A 22,388-nucleotide genomic window follows, 5' to 3' on the forward strand; every position below is an offset into this window, starting at 1 on the left:
GTACCACTGTTATTCCTTTGGGCATTTCGGTCTCTCTGGAAACTCTCTATCCTGTCCAGCTCCTCGCTGTCCCAGAGGATCATTGACAGTTGCTCCGTGTCCTCCAGCTGAACTCCGATGAGCTGCCTTTGGATACGTAACGGTAACATGTTCTTCACGTTTGAGAGAACTTCCGCTTCTGACATAGAAGGACTTAGTTCCCGGAACGCCTTGACTTGCTCCCAAAAGAATTCACGCAGGGACTTACGTGAATCAGCCCTATAGCGTGTGTTTCTGAGGCGAGTGAGCTTTCGCTGAATAATGGCTTCGCTTTGGAAATTCCTCAGAAAGGCACGACGGAAGTCTTCAAAAGTTCTGAACTGTTGGATGTGATTGTCTATCCACATCTTTGCTGCTCCACGTAGGATACGTGGAATTATGTGGAGAAGTTCTTCCTGCGCTATTCCGTATAGCCTGCAGTCATCCAACAACCGCTCAAGGAAGGTTGATGGCAGTCCCACATCCGTATCCGGGTCAAACGATGGCAATTCATCTATTTTAGGAGCTCGAAGAAAACTTCTGCAGCTAGCGTGAGAGTCCACAGATCTTCCACTCTCCTGATTCCCTTGACTGAGGTCTTCTAAAATTGGATTTGAAACCGGAGGTGTCGGAGTCCTTCGAGGTGGTTCCATTCCTGAGAAGGCGGGTTGAGGTATGTTTCTTACTGCTTCCCCAACTCTCCTTTCTACCAACTCGGACATCTTCTCCGTTAGGGATGCTGTCAGTTGGTCCACCGTCTGCTGAATAGCTCCTGCTTTCTCCCGTTCGACATCTTGGATTTGCCGGAGTTCCTCAATCCTGGTGCTCTGATTAGTGAGGCTCTCTATTAGCTCCTCTTGTCGTACAGTCATGGAATGTTCAATATTCTCCATCCTTGTCTGCAGCTCTATCCTTTGTGCTTGGGTCTGCGTCTCCAAGTCCATCCGCATGCGCTGCATATCTTCTAGGACCTGTTCCTGTCTTTCCTCCATTTGCCTGACCATCCTCTCTTCCATTTGGCCAGCTTGTGCCGTGAGACGTTCTTCTGTCTCCTGCAACTGCCTGTGCTGCCGCTCTCTCTGTTCCTCCAGACTTTGGGAGATGGTGCGCTTGAAGTCCTCCAGCGCTTCCGTGTTTGACTTCTCGTGTTCGTCCAGCCTCCTAGCTTGCTCCTGTAGTTTCCTCGAGAGGTCTTCTGCCAAATGGTCTTGTTTTTCCATGAGCTTGTCAAGTTTTCTATCTTGTTCTTCTCGGTCTTGTGCCAGATGGTCTTGTTTTTCCATGAGCTTGTCAAGTTTTCTATCTTGTTCTTCTCTAAATTCTTCGTTTTTCTTGTTCTGTTCTTCTATATTCTTCCTCTGTTCTTCTCTAAATTCTTCGATTTTCTTGTTCTGTTCTTCTATATTCTTCCTCTGTTCTTCTCTAAATTCTTCGATTTTCTTGTTCTGTTCTTCTATATTCTTCCTCTGTTCTTCTCTAAATTCTTCGTTTTTCTTGTTTTCTTCTTTTTGTTGTCTCATGAACTCATGTAACGCTGATAGAAGAGATTCCTGAAAATCGCCATTAGTGCTGTTCGGCCTGTGATGCTGTTGAATGTTGTCTCTACTTCCTTGAGTGACATCATTTTCCATAACTGGACTTGTATTCCTCTGGTCACCACATTCAGGACAATTTTGAGCCTCATCCGTGGGATCCAAATCCTGTTCCCATAGGTCACGTCCACACGTGCGACAACGTTGTGCTTCTTCCATGGCAGACATCCTGTTTCTTGGTCGTTGCCTCAAGGTAGATGGCCTCAACTGTGGCATCTGCAAGTAGACTTATATAACTGGATTGTCAGAATGATTCTTATTAAAATTTGTCTAAAATGAATTCTAATTGTCTGACCTATGCTGTCAATCACTCTAAATTTCGTACTCTAAGTTCACCTTAATACGCAAAAATATTACTATTTCATCAATGTAGCATGCCAAGCTACTTTATCACCACACGTTTTCCACAACAACTTAGTTCATTCTTGTTTTTTTTTTTTTTTTTTTTTTTTTTTTACTATATCCATATGGATATTTATGTGTATATACAAATAGTGTATTAATTAACAGATAACATGTCTAAAACACAATAATATGTAAGTAATAAAATGCATGTGTAAATAAAAGTATTATATCTAACCTATTCTAAACATATATCTATATATGACTATATAATTATATTAATACTAATGTTATTCACTAGAAACAAACTTAGCTAAATTTATGCATCAATATGCCAAGAATTTGCATGTTCACTTATATTAGTCGCTTACCTGGTGCATTACCTTTTTGTTTTCTTCTTTCCTTCTTTTCTTCTCTTTTTTTTTAACAAACAAAATGGTGTATCTCTTTTCTCTTCCAATCACATAAACCACCAAACAAACATGAGGTAAGAACAATTATTATTATTATTATTATTATTATTATTATTTACGCATGTGCTGAAATGAAATAAAATTGGTTGCGAGGGGGAGTAGAACGCTTAATCGTTCCCTACGGGTAATCTCGAAATAATGATTCTTTGAATACAAAGTTACCTAATTTCCTATCACGCTTCCCATTCTTAATTTTAGTATTACGTAATAGACTTGATTACTGTTTTCGTTCGCTGTTCGAAATTTACTATGTATGCTTCTCCAAACTAAATTTCCTACTTTTTTTTTTTTTAACGCTTACTACGCTTTTCGGTCCTGAAATAAAATTAACTACGCATGTGGGTCCCTGAAATAAGATTAACTACGCATTCGGGTTCCTGAAATAAAATTAACTACGCATTCGGGTCCTTTAAATAAAATTAACTACGCATTCGGGTCCCTTAAAATAAGATTAACTACGCATTCGGGTCCTTAAAATAAGATTAACTACGCATTCGAGTTCCTGTTCGGGAAGCCATTTCTTGTTACACTGTACTTTGGTCCTAGTTCGGTTGCGCCATTTCTTGTAACACTGGGGGTTCCGGTATTGGAAGCCAAGTTTGGTAATGATAATGCTATTGTCTCGGGCGCTAAGTTTTGCAACGATTGAAAATAACTAATAATTAAAGGAAAATTTCTGCTCGGGCTGCCAAATAGAATTACTGCGTGATATTACGAATAAGCAGATCTTACGTATTTGGGCGACGAAGAATATGAAACGTATTGTTTTCGGAATTCGATTCCTTATCTCTAATTCGCATATTTAATCTGAACTAGAATGAATAATTAAGGCACTCACGGATGAGCCTAATATGCATCAGAAAAATGAATACCTGACCTTGTACTTGAAAAGTGAATGGTATTGATGAGTGGCAACTCATCTGCCTATTACACAAATAACATTAAAAAAAAATGAATGAGAGTTTGGAGAATTGAAGTTGACTCCACGGGGCTCGGACTTCAGTTCTCCAAGGTAAAGATACAGTTTTGCTAAGATGGTTAGGAATTAAAAAAAATGATATATATAACGAAAGATGACCTAAGTCTAATCGATCCTGTTTTCCCCATAACGGTGTCTCCAAGGCGCTAGGAAAACAGGTGCGTAGTTAATGGTTAAGTGATTTAAACATGCGGAGCAAAAATCTCACAAGCTGCAAAGCTGAAAGAAAGATTTTTCGCTAATGGCTTGTTCAGTTGGCTACACTGACTATCACTCTGTCACCGAAGTGTGTGGAGATAGCAAAAATAGTTTAAAAAAAGCAACAAATAAGGAAAGTTTAATTTAAAGTTTAAAAAAAATGAGTTAATTTAGATGAAAATTTCTGATGGTCAATGTAACCGTGCTTCAACTTTTTCTGTTCTTCTAGGTATGTTAATACTGGTTAAAGAAATAGGCATATCTTTGAAATAATAACCACATAAATGCTTTGGTTCTAACGTCAAATAGACTTTTAATAAATTTAACGAGAAATAAGGTGATATCTACAAAAATCAACAAGAAAGTTAATTTGGATTTACAAAAAAAATGAATTAATTGACTTTACTGAAAATGAATCAGACTTTTGACTGTTTTGACCAAATAATATGATTTCTCTTAACACATTCTTCACTGTACAACGTAATATTCAAATTATTCAATCTTGACTGTAAAATTTAGCAACAATCTATTTCTACTCAACTAAACTGACAATATTCGATTCTTTATGATTACTATGACGTAGTTATACAAACAAAAATTTCTATTAAACTGAATATTAATTAGCAAAATGATTTATTGTTTTCCCCATAGACATAAACGACTATTAAGTAATTCGCCCACAGTTACTACCTCTTTTTATTAATAAAAGAAATGGAAATAAGTTTAAGAATCGGATTGCGGAATGAAAGAATTAATGATTTATGTTGCTTGCAAGACTTACTGGAGAAATAGTTTAGAAGCGATAGTATGCTTTTGAGAAAATTTAGTGTACTGTTTCTAATGAACGCTAATGAATTTTCAATATTAAAAGATTTGCATAAACAAAACATAGCTTTGTACACATACTATATCAGTTGGTAAATAATACAATTCACAATAAAAATCGTTACACAACACTAACTACACAAATATTTCATATTCAAATACACTACACAGAAATATATATATATATATATATATATATATAGTACTACTATTATTATAATTTGGCCAATTGATCAAAATAATTATATTGTCGACGCTTGCTGATTTTCTCACTGATTCCTTATTTTGCGAATAAACGCTTCTCCATAGCTATGGACCCTATCTGCGTTCGTTGCTCAGATAGGTACCTCCGAAGGGATTTACTCGAGTATCTTAAATTTGTTTACCTTATTTACGAGACTCTAACGATATTACGGGATAAGAATGTTTACACTTATTTGTCTGAAACTTACTCAACATAGCACGTCTTTGGAAGCTTTATATTGATTGTTTCTTTTAAGAATGAGTATAATAAAAATTGACAAGTTACAATAAAATCATATTAAGCCTGTTTACCGCTCTGACACATATTTCCCTAACACAACCTATACAACTGTTAAAATTTGAAAAACTAGACTTTGACGCTAAATCATAGTTTACTCAAAACAGAAATTACATTACATTCACACATCTTAAACGCGATTTATGTTTAAAAGAGAAATAATTCATACTTGATATAAATAAATACTGGATTGCATATAAATGATTATGATGACGGCTTCAAGGATCTAAATATTGACACATTACGATTACAAATAAATGCATGATTGAAGATCAAATCAAAGTATACAAATTTCACTAGTAAAATAATCAAAAATTTTATGGTACTTATTCAAGAATGAAATTAACAGTTCCTATATCAGTGAATTAATTTTGGAAATGCAACCAAGGCATTAGGCTATTTGTTTACTTCTTTTAAAAAGAAAGAAAAAAAATGCTCTAAATGTTTACGGACAGTTCCGTATGAATAAACAATGTCCCGAAGTTTCTAGAAAAAGGTGAGTATGGAGATCACGAATCACGGAAATATTGGCCATAGTCCTTCTTCAATAAAGAAAATAGCAGAATACTTTGTCCTACCTTAATAAGTCCTTCCGCTTATATTTCCACACTTCAGAAGAAAACTGCATGGTACTTAACTGACCGTCACAATGCTTCCTAATGTCCCTTCTCAGACCCCGCTGTCCTCTGGATTCAACTCCCGGAGAAGAGGTCCTCGTTTGTCTGAAGCGTCTGGGTCTTCCTGTGGCAAGGCATCTGTCTCGAGTATCGGGGATCGAACCCGTGTCTCCGTCCTTTATCTCCATGTTGTTGAAATGCAACGATGCGTCACTTATCAAATCCATCTGCACTTAAATTTCACTCGCACAGTTTATATATATATCCGCCATACATCGCACTACTTTTCCTGTCTTTGCACTTTATGCGGGAAATCAACGTATATAGAATCACAGACTCACTTCAACATCACCATTTATGTAGCTTTACCGTAAGATGATAAGAATTGTGTATATCTGTCGATGTTTTAAATATTTGTATAAATAATCTTGTAACGACGAAGTTGCTGTGGATAACGCGTGATTTAAGTAACTGGCTGCTAACGGGTGTCTAGCTAGCCATTTTTCTGAAATTTAAACACTTAAATATATATATATATATGTACATATGAGTTGACGTACGCTTATGAATCGCGTGTTGGTGATGTTTTCACGATGAAGTGTCGACTTAGAGTAACCTCTCTTCCGTGTGGGCGTTCTCCCAGCTTTCTTTATTTTTTTTAAAAAATAGACGCTTCATTCTTCTCTTTGTGAATTTTGAATTTCGGATTCTGATTCGCCGCTTTAAGTTCGTGACACCATTTCCCAAAAATCGGTTGATAATTTGGCTTGGGTTTCTAGCGTCTGTTCTGGGCTCGTACGTGATGTTAAAGAGTTTCATAAGCACTTGCGAAGATTGTAGATAAAAAATTTTGGTTCCTGTGTGTCTGTGACGTGATATTTGCGATATCGAGGTACTTAGGTAGTGCGACAGTATGGCTGGAGTAACAATAGCAAATTCCATTACCGTTTACTGGCGAGGTAGAAAAGTGGGTGGTCTATTAGTGCGGTTACCGTCTTATGTTTTTTTTTTCTTTCTGAAAAGCAGAGAAACTTCTTTACCTGGGACAAATGAAAGAGGTTGCTCGGTTGCTAAATGAAACAAAATAAAATTTTCCTTGACTTTTTAAAATAAATTGAATTTACATATAAAGATGTTTTAATTTGAATATAAGAACAATTAATTTTAGTGTGTGAGCGTAATTGTCACAAAGTTAACAATAACTGTAACAAATGAACTGGCTTTAAATTTAATTTCTTTGTGGTGGACAAACACCGTGCTCGTGGGTTTTCTCGGGGTTCTCCCGTTTCTCCCACTTTTTTTCATTCCACCATTTCACTCATCTCTCATCATCACCGTCTCCTTTAGCCTAACCGGCATAATCGTGGGACGTAAAACTCCCACGTAGATTTTATAAATTTAATTTCTATCATTATTCATTATCCAAATCCCAAATTTTTGCTGTAATTAGTAATTGATACAAGTAATCTTTCACTCTTATAGTTAATACTTAACAGAAAGAAGTCTTTGCCATTTTATGCTACAATTTTTAAAATACTTGAAATTTAATATAATTTTCTGGTTATATATCCTACATGTAGAGTATATAAGTTACGGAACAAAAGACACTGTTTTAGAGGAAGAAAAATGTTGGGCGTATGATGCAGACTGTACCCTGCTTACTTGGCGAATTACATTTTATTTTATTATTAAAATGTATTTATTTATTTATTTTTGCCGACTGTAATTTTTTTCTTCTTTTTTATAAATGTATTTTTGCTGATTTACTTCACACACACACACATATCAGATGAATTTCGAAGTAGCAGGGTGACAATACCTGAAACGAACGAATTCTTTCTTTGTCGTGAATTAAAATATTATTATCTATCGCTAAGAATTATCCACTGAAATCGCCTGTAATTATTTTCATGTCGTACTTGGGACATTGGCTGGAGACATTTTCCAGTTCTTTGTAAAAACTGTCTTTAATACAATAATCACTTTTTTCAGTAGATGAATGCATATTTGTGGCACAGACGTATATTTATGCCCTCTTAGATGTACGATATCCCGACTAAGTTTCGCTAAAATGCTGTTCTTTACGAAGAATATCGTACCTGAGCTATATGTGTTAATTTCGCTAATACATCCACATTTATTATTTTTTTTTTCTATTTCTCCCCTTTTACATAGCATCCTCCCAATTTGAACAGACTTCTCACAGTCGACATTCTCATTCTGATTTCTTCCTTTTTGTTGTTCTCTATTTCGTTTCTTGATTTTTTTTCTTTCTTTTACAGGATAGGATGTCAATTTTACGCTTAACCGCCAATGTTAAAAGAATTGTCGTTCTATTTACAATGTTGCAGCCGTTAAACCCAAAACACCAGGCCTGGTATTAACGTCAAACTGTCGTACCAATCACTATGATTTCCGCCACTTTGACTACTGTAAGAACTGCTCGCTTCCCTCTAAACATTCTTCACTCCATTTAGACTAATTCGGCATGGTCACCCCTTCTACTAACAATTTACTTCATCATAGCTCTAAATTTCTCTATAGCACGTAGTCTTCCCCAACCCAACATATGGGAAGTGATAACATAAAAGTGGTGTCTATCGGGTAAGCAGTGCATTAGTCTAATAAGAGATAGGTATGCTTATCATAAGAACACATTAAAAGAAAATTCGCAACCTTTAATTCCAAGAGGGAGTTATTTTCTTAAAAGCAAAACGGAAATTACAAAAATAAATATACAGGTGATCTTTAGGGCTCACTTACCTCTAAAGCACTAAGTGATATATATTCACAACTTCCATTCTCATGGTGTGGGGAAGGCATAAGGACCTTTTGAGGTACACTCAACTTCCATTTCGATGTCGTTGTAGGCAGTACTTTATCTTTAGGAGTACGAACTGGACTTTGGTACGTGTCGCATACTTTTACGTATGCAGCCAGTGAATATGTGTAATAATTCCTGAAAAGTAACTCTCCTACTGCCTGTAAATAGAGACTCATATCACATGAAAGAATATTTTAAATAGGCACAACAAACGTAAAATTATTTATCTGTTAGAGAACATATAGTTTTTAATTTCAAGTTCTACGGGCGGAGTTGTAATATTAGTGATGGACTACATTTAACACCAACCTCTATTGAAGGTCCAATAGTGTGCAACATATGTGTTTTGTCTTCTGCATACTAACAGATTACAGTATAAATATATTAGTTGAAATACAACTATTTGAAAATATATAATTTATTTTTACAGGGTTCCCACTCAAACTAAATTATCAATTTCATGGTTTTTACGGTCGAAAATTTCAAATTTCAAGGTCGTAAAGTTCATAAAAATAAACTTTATTGCTCACACAACGAAAATAAAAACCGCCCGGCTGTCGCTAGGTTGCAGTGGAATAACTAAACTTGTCCCCGTTCAACCTTACTATGTCAACTGTACTTAAAAATGGGAAAATACTTAAAAAGAACGATTTATTTCGGTTCTTAATTTCTTCTGATACGGTTTTTTCATCGATTTAAAAATTTTCTAGATTTTTTAAGTTCGATAGTGAGATTCACTGATTACTCCAGGTTTTACATGAAACGAAAACCACGGTTTTCACGGTTGAATGGACATCTTGTAGTAACATCCTCTTACACAAGTAACCTTTAGGATAATTATAGATAGCGTGACTTGCATACCTCACTTAAAATATTTCCAAACAACGCTACGCGTAAGTATGAGAAGTCTTATAGAACAGCTATATCTATTCATATGTCTGTCAACTGAACGAGATAGCGAGAAACTGTTTTCTGATATGAATCCGAGAATACGTTTTGTCTCCGTTGTTATCCTATTCCAAGCGGATGTGTTAGAAATCTATCATTTCCGACTTCAGTGTTGATTGGAACAACACAAAAACAGTAAAAAGTATTGAGAAACTTTATATATATATATGGATTCATCATCTCAAGAATAGACTCTTTCTCTGTTCTCATCACTCTAAGATTGGAAGAACAGTGAACTCTCGACTATTCGGCTAAATTAAAAAAGTAAAAAAAAAGAAAGAAAGAAAAGAAAATGAAAAGAAAACACTCTTCGTAGTACAGTGAGGGATTTTTTTAAATGATCTACTCGGATTTTAACGTCTTCATAAAAATGCTGCAATTTGTTTTTTCTCATAGAGCTAAAAGAAAGCAAGAAATTGTTTTTTGGTATGTATTCAAAGCCCCAAAGTAGGTTACCTCCTCATTATACATATATTGAAACGGAACTGAATATACAAAGAAAGAATGCAAAACTGGACAGATAATCCAACGCGGACCTCTGTTTTATTGTGTGGATGCGTAATAGTTTGAGTGGACTGAGTAGCGTAGCGGTTAACGCATCAGCAGGGTAAGCCGCAGTCTCGCCAACGCACTGTTTTTCACTATTTGTATATCATTGAAGTCCTACCTATAGAGAAATTGTTGTCATATAAATTCTACCGTTTATCACATATATAACGCAACTGACAAATCTATCACTTCTGACTAGAATACTGGACCCCTGTAGTTTGCAAACTTACTGTAGTTTCACAATATGAGAAAAAAAAATCATTCGTTACTGTCATTATATGAAGTCCTAGATCACTTGTTCCCAACCTGGGGTTACGCCTCGTGAAAAACGAGCAAGAGAGGCGCAAGCTACTGACAGAAATAATAATAATAAAAACAACTACATTCTGAATTACAAATATTACGAATGTTGCAAACAAAAAGGAGTTAATTTAAATACCGTCAAACATAAAATACATATAGAGTAAGAAGTGTAGTTACATTAACAACAAAAGCTGGTAAAAAATAACTCTGCACTCAGGGCCGGATCTTGAATCCTACAAACAACGCATTCGCAGGAGGAGCCAGGTGAAGGGGGCGCCAAACTGGATAATGAATTTTGTGTTTTAAATGTGAATATTTATTAAGGAAAATATTAGGATGAAAAATGTACCAAATAGCTTAAAATAAATATTGTACAGACTGAGATACAGGTAAAATACACATCAAAAGGACAATTAAGTTGAATCTTTGCGTGGTTGGCTGTACAACACCCCTTTAAAATTGAAATGGACTCATTCATTAATTGGCGCAAATACCACGCTCACAAGTGATGCTAGTTTGAGAAAAATTTCCCACGGTGAAGGAGGATTTAGGAAAGATTTTTTTTAAAGAGGGGAAAATGGAAATTTTACGAATATGATATAAAATCTAGAGAAATTTAGCTTTTCAGTAGGTGTTATATTAAGCACTAAAGACAGCGGCATTCTTTCCACAATTACAAAATACAAATGTAACCAACTCTTCATTTCTCTCCCAACAACCCTTCCGTGACCTTGCTAGAGAATATTATTGTCAAATATGTCCTTAAAATGGGAATGGATCAACAACAACAACAACAACAAACAAAAAAAAAAAAAAAAAAAAGATGTCGACTGCACGTGTTGCTCATGGATTGGGCGACATTACCACAGTAGAAAAGAAATGTCTTTAAGGGTGCTCCGCCTTGTCATAAACTGTCACCTCACAGCTTCAGTTCAATAACCACAGATAAGGGTTGATATAGGTCAGCGTAAATGAAATTCACATTATCGAAGTTCAAGCGACTAGGCTTTTTTGTCCATTGGTCCAGGGAGGGGGGCGAATACTAAGAAAAAACGGGCGATACAAATGGAATTTTTGATCATTTCTGAGGAAAATTTTAGCTTAAGTTCCTAACATCACAGGTTCACAATAGCTGCCTACTGCTTAGCTCATTTTGTTAATGTCTATTAGTACATTTGTTATTCGTCAACATTTTCGTTTCCATCCTCAGTCTTATTATTATTATTATTTATAATGATGTGTGTTTTCACTTTTTAATAGTACTTTGTTTTTCATCTAATAATTATGGCCGACGATAAAAATCCAAGTTGAGTATTTTATCGGAAAAGAAAGCTACAAATCTTGAAAGAACGTGAGAGGCAAGAGAAGGCTCTAAACAGTTTCCTTCGACTTCTGGACGAAATTTCGAAAGTGATAGTCATAGTAATGTTGAGGTGGGGAAGTTGTCAATATCAGTTATTGTTAACGAAGCATTTGCAAGTCGACAAACTTTTGAAACTGTAAGTTTATTTTACTTGATTACAGTATTTAATTGTTAAATTAAAACGGAATGGATACAGCCTCTTCAGTTATGGGTCTGAGTTAAATTTAATGTATTTCAAACTTTGTTTGAATGCAATTAGTTTTCATGGAGTATATGCGTATATAACTCGAAAGCGTAACTATAATCCAAATCGAAACTGTAATCGAAAGGCAATCAGGATTATAAGTAACACATTTTTTTCAGAACTTTTACTGTCAATCACAGCCATGTATACATATGCTCGTTGTATTTTAACAGTGTGAGAGTCATTATCAATCCATTCTCTTGTATTAAATTCAGATGGAGTAATATTTTTAAACATTTGGTAATAGTCCGAATACAAAGGAGAGTTTAGATTGTTAGTTACTTGTGTTCCGGGATGCGCCAACGGAGGTGCTCCTAGAGTCTCGATCCCCAGAACTTTCAATTTGTAAGAAAATTAGCATAATTTCGAGGGGCAAATAAACAAAATTGTTTGCATTTTGTAGGCAACTCCGAAAAATCTTCGGACCCGAAAGAGAAATCTTGGATGCGCCACTGCTTCAGTTTACATTGTATTACTCATTGCCAGATTTCAAATGTCTACGTTGGAAATAGACATGAGAGGACTGAATTGTTTTATAGGTCTAAGGGTTCCTAAAAATAAATAAATAAATTGAAAATGACGTACCCCATGAAATGGATATGGATGCAATAATAAGAGATTTTGCCAAATTGAAAGGAAGTGTCTTTATAACATGAACTTTCAGTAAGAAAGAAAACGAGAAATTAAGTTAATTACCATAACCGTATCATTAGAAGACACTATGTAAATATTCTGTTAATGAAGCATAAGATCATACCTCTTTGTCAAAATCAAACCTGTGTTAATATTAGACTTGAAACTCATGAATTTTATTGTATTTCGATTATTATTATTATTATTATTTTTTTTTTTGTTTCAATTGTACTTGCCAAATGCATCCTAGGTATATATCTTAGTTGTGTCTTGTACTTATTTAATAAAAAATGCTATTAATTTAAAAAAAAACAAAAAAAAACGGAACTTTGTTCAGTATTCATCCAGACTTAATTAGTTATAATTTCGTCATTTTTCACTAATATTCACAGGGAGAATACAGATATTGGATAACTTTGCAATTGTACAATTACTGTGCAATTGTACAATGAATTTTTATCCGTTACAACTTTCTACACTTTTATTATAATTTAAGTGGGGGCACCGAAATATTGATTGCTTAAACTTAAGAAATGTATAGAACTAGCCCTGTTTGCACCACTTTTGGTATTTAAAGCTCTTGCTGGAAACAGATATAATATAAATTGGTGATAATATGGCTATTATTATTATTATTACCATTGAAGATTTTAGAATTCAATGTTATATCTGCAATCGCGGACAAAAATCACGTATACGTAACGAGCAGGACGGAGGGGACGTGAACAAAGTGCAAAGTGCAAACGAAGGCATCAAGTAAACAAGGTTGGGAACCACTGCCCTAGATGCTGTCATGCCATTTTCGTTAAATTATCTTCTTCTTTAATTTAATCAGTTATTTTATTTTTCTAACTATAAGTATAATAGTTGACCATTTGATAATGACTTTATGTTAGCTTTTGCATTGATTATGTAATATTTTTCATAAGTAGAAGCTTTACTTTGTATATACTTAAACAAAAACAAACTATTTGCTGAGCAAAACAATATATTCACACAAAACACTACGTACGTAATACAGTTTCGCCAACTAACACTCTGGCTTCATCAGACATTATCAGGTAGTGTCTGATGAACCCAAAGTGTTAGTTGGCGAAACTGTAACACGTACGCAGTTTTTTGTGTGAATATATTGTTTTGCTCAGCAAATAGTTTGTTTTTGTTTAAATTGATTACGTTTTCTAAACACAAATTAACACATTTTATTTATTTATTTTCACATTGTAGCTTCTCCATACCTAATCTCAACAAACCAAATAAATCTGCTTGCATGTGTGAACAAATACTTTGAACGCCCACATTTGACTGTCAAAAGAAGTTCTACCACTAGTAATTCTTTATTTCCTCGAGACAAAGGTGAAATTAGGAAAGGGAATTATTTATAGAAAAATCTACTGATTACATTGTTCTAATGAATGTGAATGATGGAATCATATTACTTACATTAACAGAAACAAACACAAATTAATCCACGATTAAATTTGAACTCTGGTGAGTTGGACAAGAGGTCAGCTTTGGATACATGGTAAATTTGAAGGACTGTATGAAAGATAGAAATTGATAATTTTAAATGAGTGTGGTGGTGCATAGTTCGCAGATAGAGCCAATCCACTGTAACCTGTGAAGATGCTTTGTTAGTTGGGTGATGTGTGTTAAGTCCTATTGTCATAACTCCTCAATTGTGCTGCAATACCGAAAAACTTGTCACCACAGTTATATATACGCAACTTCTGAGAAGAAAAAAAAAAGTATTACATACAATATTGCAATTACAAATCTAAGTTTTATTCACAAGCGAAGAACATTTTTTACGGGAAAGAACGATAGAAGTACTTGGAAAGACTTTAACTGTCTTTCCCCCTGCGAACAAAATTTTATTTTCTTCTAATTGTAACATGTGTTACTTATGCTTTCGCAAGTTGTTGAAGTCCGTTGACTATCAATTCATATAAGGCAGAAACTTTTCTCGTTCTTACAAAAGGTTTCTGTACGCATTAGACGCCAACATATGAACTTCTTCTACCTTATTTTCAGAATGGCTATTAACATAATTTATTATCAAAGAGAATTATAGATTATAGTGAAATTCATATCCAGACATGAATCCTTTCATGCCTAAACTTTTTCATGGTTCTATATGAAGTCGTATACCTAGAAGTTGGCGTTTTATCCTCTATAGTTGCAGGCAAAAGTGAATGTTGTACTGCAGGTAAGGAAACTAATTTACCAATTTGAGTACACCTTTCAACAGCTTGAAAAGAATGCAATGCTTTCAAAATAATAATAATAATAATAAACTCAATCTCGTCTATTTGTTTCGAACTTATTGATAAACGAACTGTATGGAATGGATATTGCCGTTTGTTGACGACTGTACTAAGGTCAATTTTAAATAATATTCTAACACCACCACAATCAACAAGACACGCTGAAGTTAATTACCTGTCCTTGCTTACCAAACGAAATATCAATTACTTTGCATGTTTTATCAAGCTCTTGATCTGTAACCAATCCAGCCGAATATGGGCCTTTCATTCTGAACTCCAAAGGCTCCCTTGTGCGACGTCGAAACTGGGCGAGAGCTTTGGCCATTAGTGACTTAGGTTCCTTCTTTCGCTTCTCGTCGTGCTTCTTCGATACTCCTCTAGAAAGAAAAAAGAAAATAGAGGTGAGTTCACATTGATTATGTATGTGTGAATTACACCTTACAATAGGAACTAAAAACACAAACTGCTAGAAAGTAACTCTTCAATATGACTAGTTTCGAGGAAAGATAAGTGGAAATTTTGAAAACTTTCTCAGAATTCCTCTCGTTACCTACACGTTCATGTTATCTGTTGGTTGAAGTTTAGCAATGTTTGTTGCAATTTATAGTCCCTCCTCAGCACTGAGGTTATAAGAGATGTAGACCTACAGCTTTTAACGTGGAACCATCCGAACCACAGTAATGCGTTTAATACTCTCTCAGCGGGAACTGAACCTGTGTCCCGTGCACTAGCCACTAGACTAGTGAGGAGAGCCCCCAGCAAAGAGCACCGAATGATTATGATGATTGTTCTTCATACTTGTGCGAGTTTTTTTTTGCTTTTTTTATGAGTTGAGTAGGTAGTAGTGTATTTTCTGGAGAGTGTCACCCGACGAAGTGCATCGAAAAATGAAATCTTTAAGTTTAACGTCCCACGGTTATGCCGGTTATGCTAAAGGAGACGGTGATAATGAGAGATGAGTGAATGAAGAAAGTGGGAGGAAACGGGAGAACCCCGAGAAAACCCACGAGCACGGTGTTTGTCTACCACCATGGTAGAAATAAGACAAGGTAAGTTTATCAGCGAACGCATTTGCGTCCTACTCGCGCAATGACGTCACCTTCGACACACGCTCGGGAAAGGAGTCGAGCTGTCGTCTGCTTGCTCCCGTATATTCTCTTTGGAATCTCAATGTGAAATTACTATTTTCTCCTAACTTCAAGATATCTATTTGCTATTTCAGATTTAGATGCCTATTATATTACTGGAATTTTATTCTGGCATGGGAATATATTTATTTTTTAAATGCACATAAAAAGAAAAGTAGGGTAAATCAAGTATTTCAATACACTCTTATTGCATCCAAAACAATCAAACTTTCATCCATATATACGGTATAGACAAGTTTCCCCACAACCTTAGAAGTATTGTCCGTCGTGTTTTTCAATTATTTTTTTTTTTTATTAAATGGTGTCCCCAGTAGGCCTAATCCACTTCTATTTACCATTTTTTTTTTTTTTACTGAACTCAATTCTCTCACTTCATCACTTTCTTCATTTTCTTTAAAATATTCTTTTGCGGGAAGAGTTTTTCAGTTGCTTGTTTAGTTCATTTATTCTTATGCATGTTCTTAGTCGGATAAAATATGTTAAAACTTTCGGTTCACACTTATTATCAAATTCATTTTTCATGATACTTATTAATTTTCTAAGGATGCTCCATTTCTTTCCAGATAAATTCTCGTTCTTTTTTGTGATATGCAAGAAAATATTTGTTAGCTACTTTGATTGTGTCCAGACGTTTCTTTTGATAGAAATGTCAGTCCTCTTTTTGATATTAATTTTTTCCAGTTGTATTGCAGCAGGTTCTTCGACAGGGAACTGTGAATATTTGATTCTAAATTTGAAACCTACCCACCCAGCTATAAATTCAAGACCATGGTCATGCTTATTTAATGAACATATTTGATCTTCATTTTCATTTATATTTTCTGGTAAAATATACATCAACAGTTGTACTGTTGTACATAATTCATCATGCAGTACGGAGTTTTTCAAGTATATATCTTCAATTAATGTAGATCTTACTGTTTCCTGCTGCGTAGAAGATTCTTCGATAGCTTTAACGTTTTTACCGTGAGTAAATAAAACAGCAGAATGCTTACTCATTATATATCTTCTTAGTCTGTACATAAATCCTAGAGAATCCGTATGGTCGTTTCTTGAACCCATGCCTCTGATTAAAAAGTGAATTTAAATATAAATTTTCATTCCAAAATACTCTCTTATAAACCACTGCTGAATATTAGAAAATAAGCACATATGGATTAAAGTTACGTGATTAACTTGGAGCATCAAAAACAAATACCAAGAAACCGGCATGTAAAGTTTAGCTCATGCAGATTTTTTATTAAATTACTGCCTTCGGTTAGCCGGGGACTTTGCCCCAGACCCCTACATTTGCTTTTCCCACGACCTCTCACTTCTCATATCCCTAAGAACTCTAATCTTAAGAGATTTTGAGATATATTATCTTATTATAACAATTGAAGCGCTTAGGATGAAAGTGTTATGTTACATTTTTCAAAACGTTAAATTTTGGCGGTTCATGCACGTGGAAAGTCATGTTACATAACAGATCATTTAGTGAGTCCTCGTCCCAGTGAAGAGATTTGAAAACGATGAGGGATGTATGTTAACGGATATAGTGTACATTTTCCCGAAATGTACAATTTGTTACAAGCCATCTTTATCCTCTAACCGTTTCAATTGCAACTCGCAACTATTTTCTTCCCGTCTTTTTTTTCCTTTTAACGCTAAAATACATACTTAATTAAGATGTTTATACTCTTAAGGGATTTCGGGAAATGGTCATTTTATTTTACCAATTACAACCCCAACCCCTTTTTCTATTTTCTAAGGAAACATTAAAAAACGCAGAAACATGTCTTTAATTGTTTCAAATTTAATTATTTTAAATTAAAAACCTAAACACCAATTTTCATGCCAATAACATTAAGGGATTTCATGACATGGCTGTCCAATTATAACCGCCCTGGTTTCTTTCTTTCTACAGCAAATATCAAAAAACGCTTACATACATATCTAATAATTTTTAATGAGATGTCCAAATAGCGAATTTCATGTCTTTAAGCTTAAGAGATTCCGAGATATGGACATCTTATTATATTAATTGTAATTCCCACCTCTCTTTCATTCCCACTTCTTTTCCTTCTCGTCTAGGCAAAATATCACAAAACGCTAAAAAATGTGTATAATTGTCTTAAATGAGAAGTTCAAATACCAAACTTCATGTCTTTAACATTCAAAGATTCCAAGGTATAGAGATTTTAAGATAATAATTTCCACTCATCTTTCTCTCCTTCCCTTTGGATTTCCAAAAAAAGAAAGAAAAGAAAAACTATGCCCTGTTAGGCGTTGATCAATCAGTCAGTCAGGACTTATTCTCTTACATAATAAGCAAATTAATGCCAAAAGTAGTATTTAAAGTGGTAGTAGCAAAGAACACATATGTTGTGTTACTGTATACAGTATATTCATTCATTTGGTAAAATTCTAACAATTGCTTAAATCCTCCTGCTTTGGAAATGAATGGAATTTCGCATTCTCTTCACCAACTTTTCTCTTGTGTTCATTTTACAGCCATACACAGCGCATGAGGGTATTTTTAAAGCTTTTAGAGTCAATGTAACAAATACAGATGAGTTGTACAGTACAAAATACAATATTTATACATAGAAAATGTCATACACAACAGCGTATAACAAGTTAACCAAATGTTAAAATCAAAGAAAACGTAGAAAATCTTCAATAGAAATACAGCTAGCAACCTGTCAACTGAGAGGGCGCGACAATAGTATCATCTTGTTCGGAGGGTCAGTGATTTGGTGTCGAAGGTGACGTCACGCGAACGGGCAGACTGCGCGTGGGTTTACCTTATCTTATTTCTACTATGGTCCACCACAAAGTCCACACGGCGCGAGCTGGGATCGAACCAGGGACCCCAAGCCTCGGAGGTGAACGTTCTACCACTGAGCCACCGCGCCCCCACGAAGTGCATCGAGTGGTTATGATTGTTCTGCAAACATGTGCGAGTTTTTTTCCCCGGGTTGGGTGAGTGTGGTGTGGGTAAGTCTTTACTTTGGGCAGATTACCAGTGTTCATTACTGTTCCTAATTCACATGGAGGTAGTTTTTATATTTTCCCACTAGATGTCGTTGCTGTTTTATGCCAGCTCTCGTCAGCTCGTTCGCCTATGCCTTGTTTGGTGAAATACTGTTCGCCTGCTTTTGGTGGTGTCTTGAAGTGGGCAAGTTATATGGCGAGTATAGATGAATCACGAGTTGCTCTCAGTGAACCTCTTATGGAAGTTAATTCATTGGCTTTCAATGAATATATTAATTCAGATGTGAACTCTTATCGTTTTTCAGCTTGTGTAGTTTGTTTCAGTATGGAATTTCACTTTATATCGAAGGTTTGGTGACAGTAGTCGTTTGATCGTGTATGTGGTTTCTTGCAATCACTACAGTCGCTTATAGTGATGCTCATACTGAAAATGTTGGAAATTTGTGGTCCCATTTGAAGCAGAATTTGGTGTTTGTTCATAGGTCTGAGAACTTGATTTTGCATTTTGCTTAATATTTGTGGAAGCCCAAATTTGGTGCAGGTGGTTTTCTCGGTGAATGTTATTTCTCTTTTTTACGTCATGCTGGAGTGTTGTGTCATTAATGGTGAGTTTTTATTATTGTTATTTACTTTTTTTTTTACTCTGTAGAAGTTTCATGTGTTTTAAGTTTAGATTAGGGTAATTTTGATTTGTTTCTGTGTATTTATAATTCGCAATGCTGTTTGCTCTTTATTAGCCTGTTGGCTAGCTTAGTATTGGACAATATTAACAGTGATTTCGTTTGCTTCTGCCAGCTAGTAGCTTAGCCTAGGATTTTCTTAAGTTAAATTTGGTTAGGTTAGGTTCTTACGAAGCGACTCATCTGGAACTGTTCTCGTAATAATTCAGGAAGTTGTTTTCAAGAGTGTTTTGATGTATTGGTTTAGTATGGGATTTGGGTCCTTGTAATTGTTTTTTGGTTACGAGGATTTTACTCCCAAATTGGCCAAGTTGTCTAGAACATTTGCTGAGAAACCAGAGCACGCTGGTTATGGGGATAATACACCTTCCATGATCGGTGTGTTCCGTTTGCTTACGAGATTGTGAGGCATTTGATTACTGCTCCAATGAATCGATTCGCTGTTGGTAACTGCTGCGGGAACCGGTTTAGATGAATTGGTTCCTGTCCCTGCATTGTTTAAGAAATTTTTTTCCGTGATGTATTTAGTGGTAAAGTGCCATGATGTTTTCGCAATCGGTATTGGGACTTATAGTGAGCCCTTGTAAATGATTCCTGGTTCTCAATATTCAGTTCTGAATACACTGAATGATGAATTGCGTAAGATTGAATTCATTATTTGAATCGATGTTCCGGGAGTTTCATCCAGTGTTATTTGAACTGTTAACTATGATTCCTAGTAATCGTTTATAACGGCTCACTATAAGTCGAAGCACTGGCCCCGGATCCGTCGATGGAGTTTGGGGGAGATATTAAATGCCAACCCAAGTTTTGATACATTGAGAAATGTGTTAGGATAGAAAGTAGGTATGGTTTAAATTTATCAGCATTTCTAAAAAGCGAAGTTTATTGAAAAACATTACAATCAGAACCACCGTGATTTCTGACCGATTCGATCCCTGAGGAACTGATCCGGATGATATTTAAGGAATCTTTGCGACGAACAAGTTCCTTAGGAAACGATTCATTTAATGAATTATCTGGTTCGTGTTTTATTATGAGCACTCCTGAAGTGAATTTGCACCCACTAATGTTAACTATTCTTCCTTTTAGTAACAGTCTAAGGCAGTAAAAATGCATTGCGTCCTAAGACAAGTTTGTATTTCGTAATGCACCTGTGGCCCCCTAAAATGGAATAGTACGTAACCGACCCGACCCGTTTTTTTTTTAACCCGACTGACAATACTTTTTTGATTAGTTTAAAAAATAAAAATAATAAGGGCAAGGTTCTAGATCACAGGTCCCCTTCCAATTTAGCTGTAATAAAGGCAGAAACCAACGTGAACTGCGGGGCTCTAACCCGCCTTCACTCGCTCGCGCTCGCTCGGCAATACTATGTGACTTAAATACTAAACTTTGGTGCAGAAAGGAACCAACCTAGCCTCTAACCTATATGAGGGGGGACCTGTGTTCTAGAATCTTCCCAAAAAGAAGTCGTATTACTGGGGATCACTAATGGGACATATTGTTTATAATCAGGATTCATTTTCGATCACTAAACTAAGGGACACTTGAGCAGTGTCAGTTCCCCTTGCTACATCAGTGCATCAAATAAGTATGTTGATATTCATTGCGCAATGTTTGGCGGCTCTCAAATTACTAATTTTAGTGACGACAATTCTCTGGAATTACCAATGTTTTTCAATGCTGTGGTGTATTTAAACATGTCCTGCACCCAAGCAACACATTACTTACCCACTTTTTGAGTGCATTTTCTTCATTTCACAAAAATTTAAGATTTCCGAACTTAAAACGTTCAAACCTTTAGTTTTTTTTTCTTTTTTTTAACCCACGAGTAGTTTACAGTCGATTTCGTCTGTTTCTATAGTAACGATATATCGATCTGGAGGTATTACTACATGCTCATGCATAAACATACCCACATTTCTCCTCTGAGCAAAAATAGGAAATCGGCGATGTGTGAAAATCAAAAGAGTATATTAACTATTGGTACTATATGATAATCGAAAAAGGAACACGTATATTATAATCAGAAGACTGCGCACTCCTAGTCTATGTATACATATTTACCTTCATGATATTTTCATTTCTTTCATCAGGTATTTCCAGTGCCGGACTGGCAAGTTGAGGGCCCTTAGCGCGGGTCCTTAAAAGCACAGGGCCCCCTACATATAACTTAAGTTTTATATATATATATATATATATATATATATATATATATATATATATATATATATATATATATATATATATATAACTACATACAGTACTTAAAGTGACATCAGATGAGATGACGGTATGGAACAAATATGACCACTTAAGCCGATCTGACACCGTCGTAGTTTTCTATCAAATGTTGTATCAAACTTTTCTTTGATGGTAATTTTGTTAAATTACTTGGCTAAAACTTTTTCAACCATTATAAACGATCAAACTTAAGGGTGAATATCTTGCTTATTTGTTTATATATCTTGATTCAATTGTTTGATAACTTGAACGTACGTTGTGGTTTTGTGTTTATACGTTGTCGAATAACTATAATGAATAAGGTTGTATATATGAATCGAACGACTACTCACAATTGCTTGTGTCTCATTTTCTTCCTTTATTGCTAATTCCAAATAATTCTTGTTTTCATCCTTTATTTCTTGTTCAATTTATATTGTATTTGCTAGCGTAATGCTTAAATTTCGTATAATTCAGTTAATTTTCCAGTACTTCTGTTACTTTGAGGCACTGATTAAGAATAAATAGTTCGTCATAAAAAACATAGTTTTACAGTTAAAATTAGGAAGCACATATGAAAGAGGATTCTGTAGGATATTAAATTCTGGAGGCTTCTTTTTTTTCTGTGTAGGAAACCAAAAA

At 35.1% G+C, this 22,388-nt stretch overlaps 1 protein-coding gene across 5 annotated transcripts in view; it reads right to left on the reverse strand.

Moving 5' to 3' along the window:
• LOC145688524 (uncharacterized) overlaps positions 1–22,388 on the reverse strand; it is a 562,236-nt gene that overhangs the window by 41,265 nt on the left and 498,583 nt on the right. For 2 of the 5 annotated variants that reach the window (XM_081762889.1, XM_081762884.1), the window contains exons 1-3: positions 21,255–21,416; positions 14,892–15,093; positions 8,349–8,567 (exon numbers count right to left, since the gene is read on the reverse strand). In XM_081762889.1, the coding sequence (XP_081619015.1) occupies positions 8,349–8,567; positions 14,892–15,093; positions 21,255–21,280 (447 nt within the window). In that variant the 5' untranslated portion in view covers positions 21,281–21,416. Of the gene's footprint in view, positions 1–8,348; positions 8,568–14,891; positions 15,094–21,254; positions 21,417–21,590; positions 21,687–22,388 lie in introns of those variants that run through there. The other 3 variants (XM_081762887.1, XM_081762886.1, XM_081762888.1) reach the window with 3 other exon arrangements.

The sequence above is a fragment of the Thermobia domestica genome, chromosome 6, assembly GCF_964235325.1.
Source record: "Thermobia domestica chromosome 6, izTheDome1.hap1.1, whole genome shotgun sequence".
Lineage (NCBI taxonomy): Eukaryota > Metazoa > Arthropoda > Insecta > Zygentoma > Lepismatidae > Thermobia > Thermobia domestica.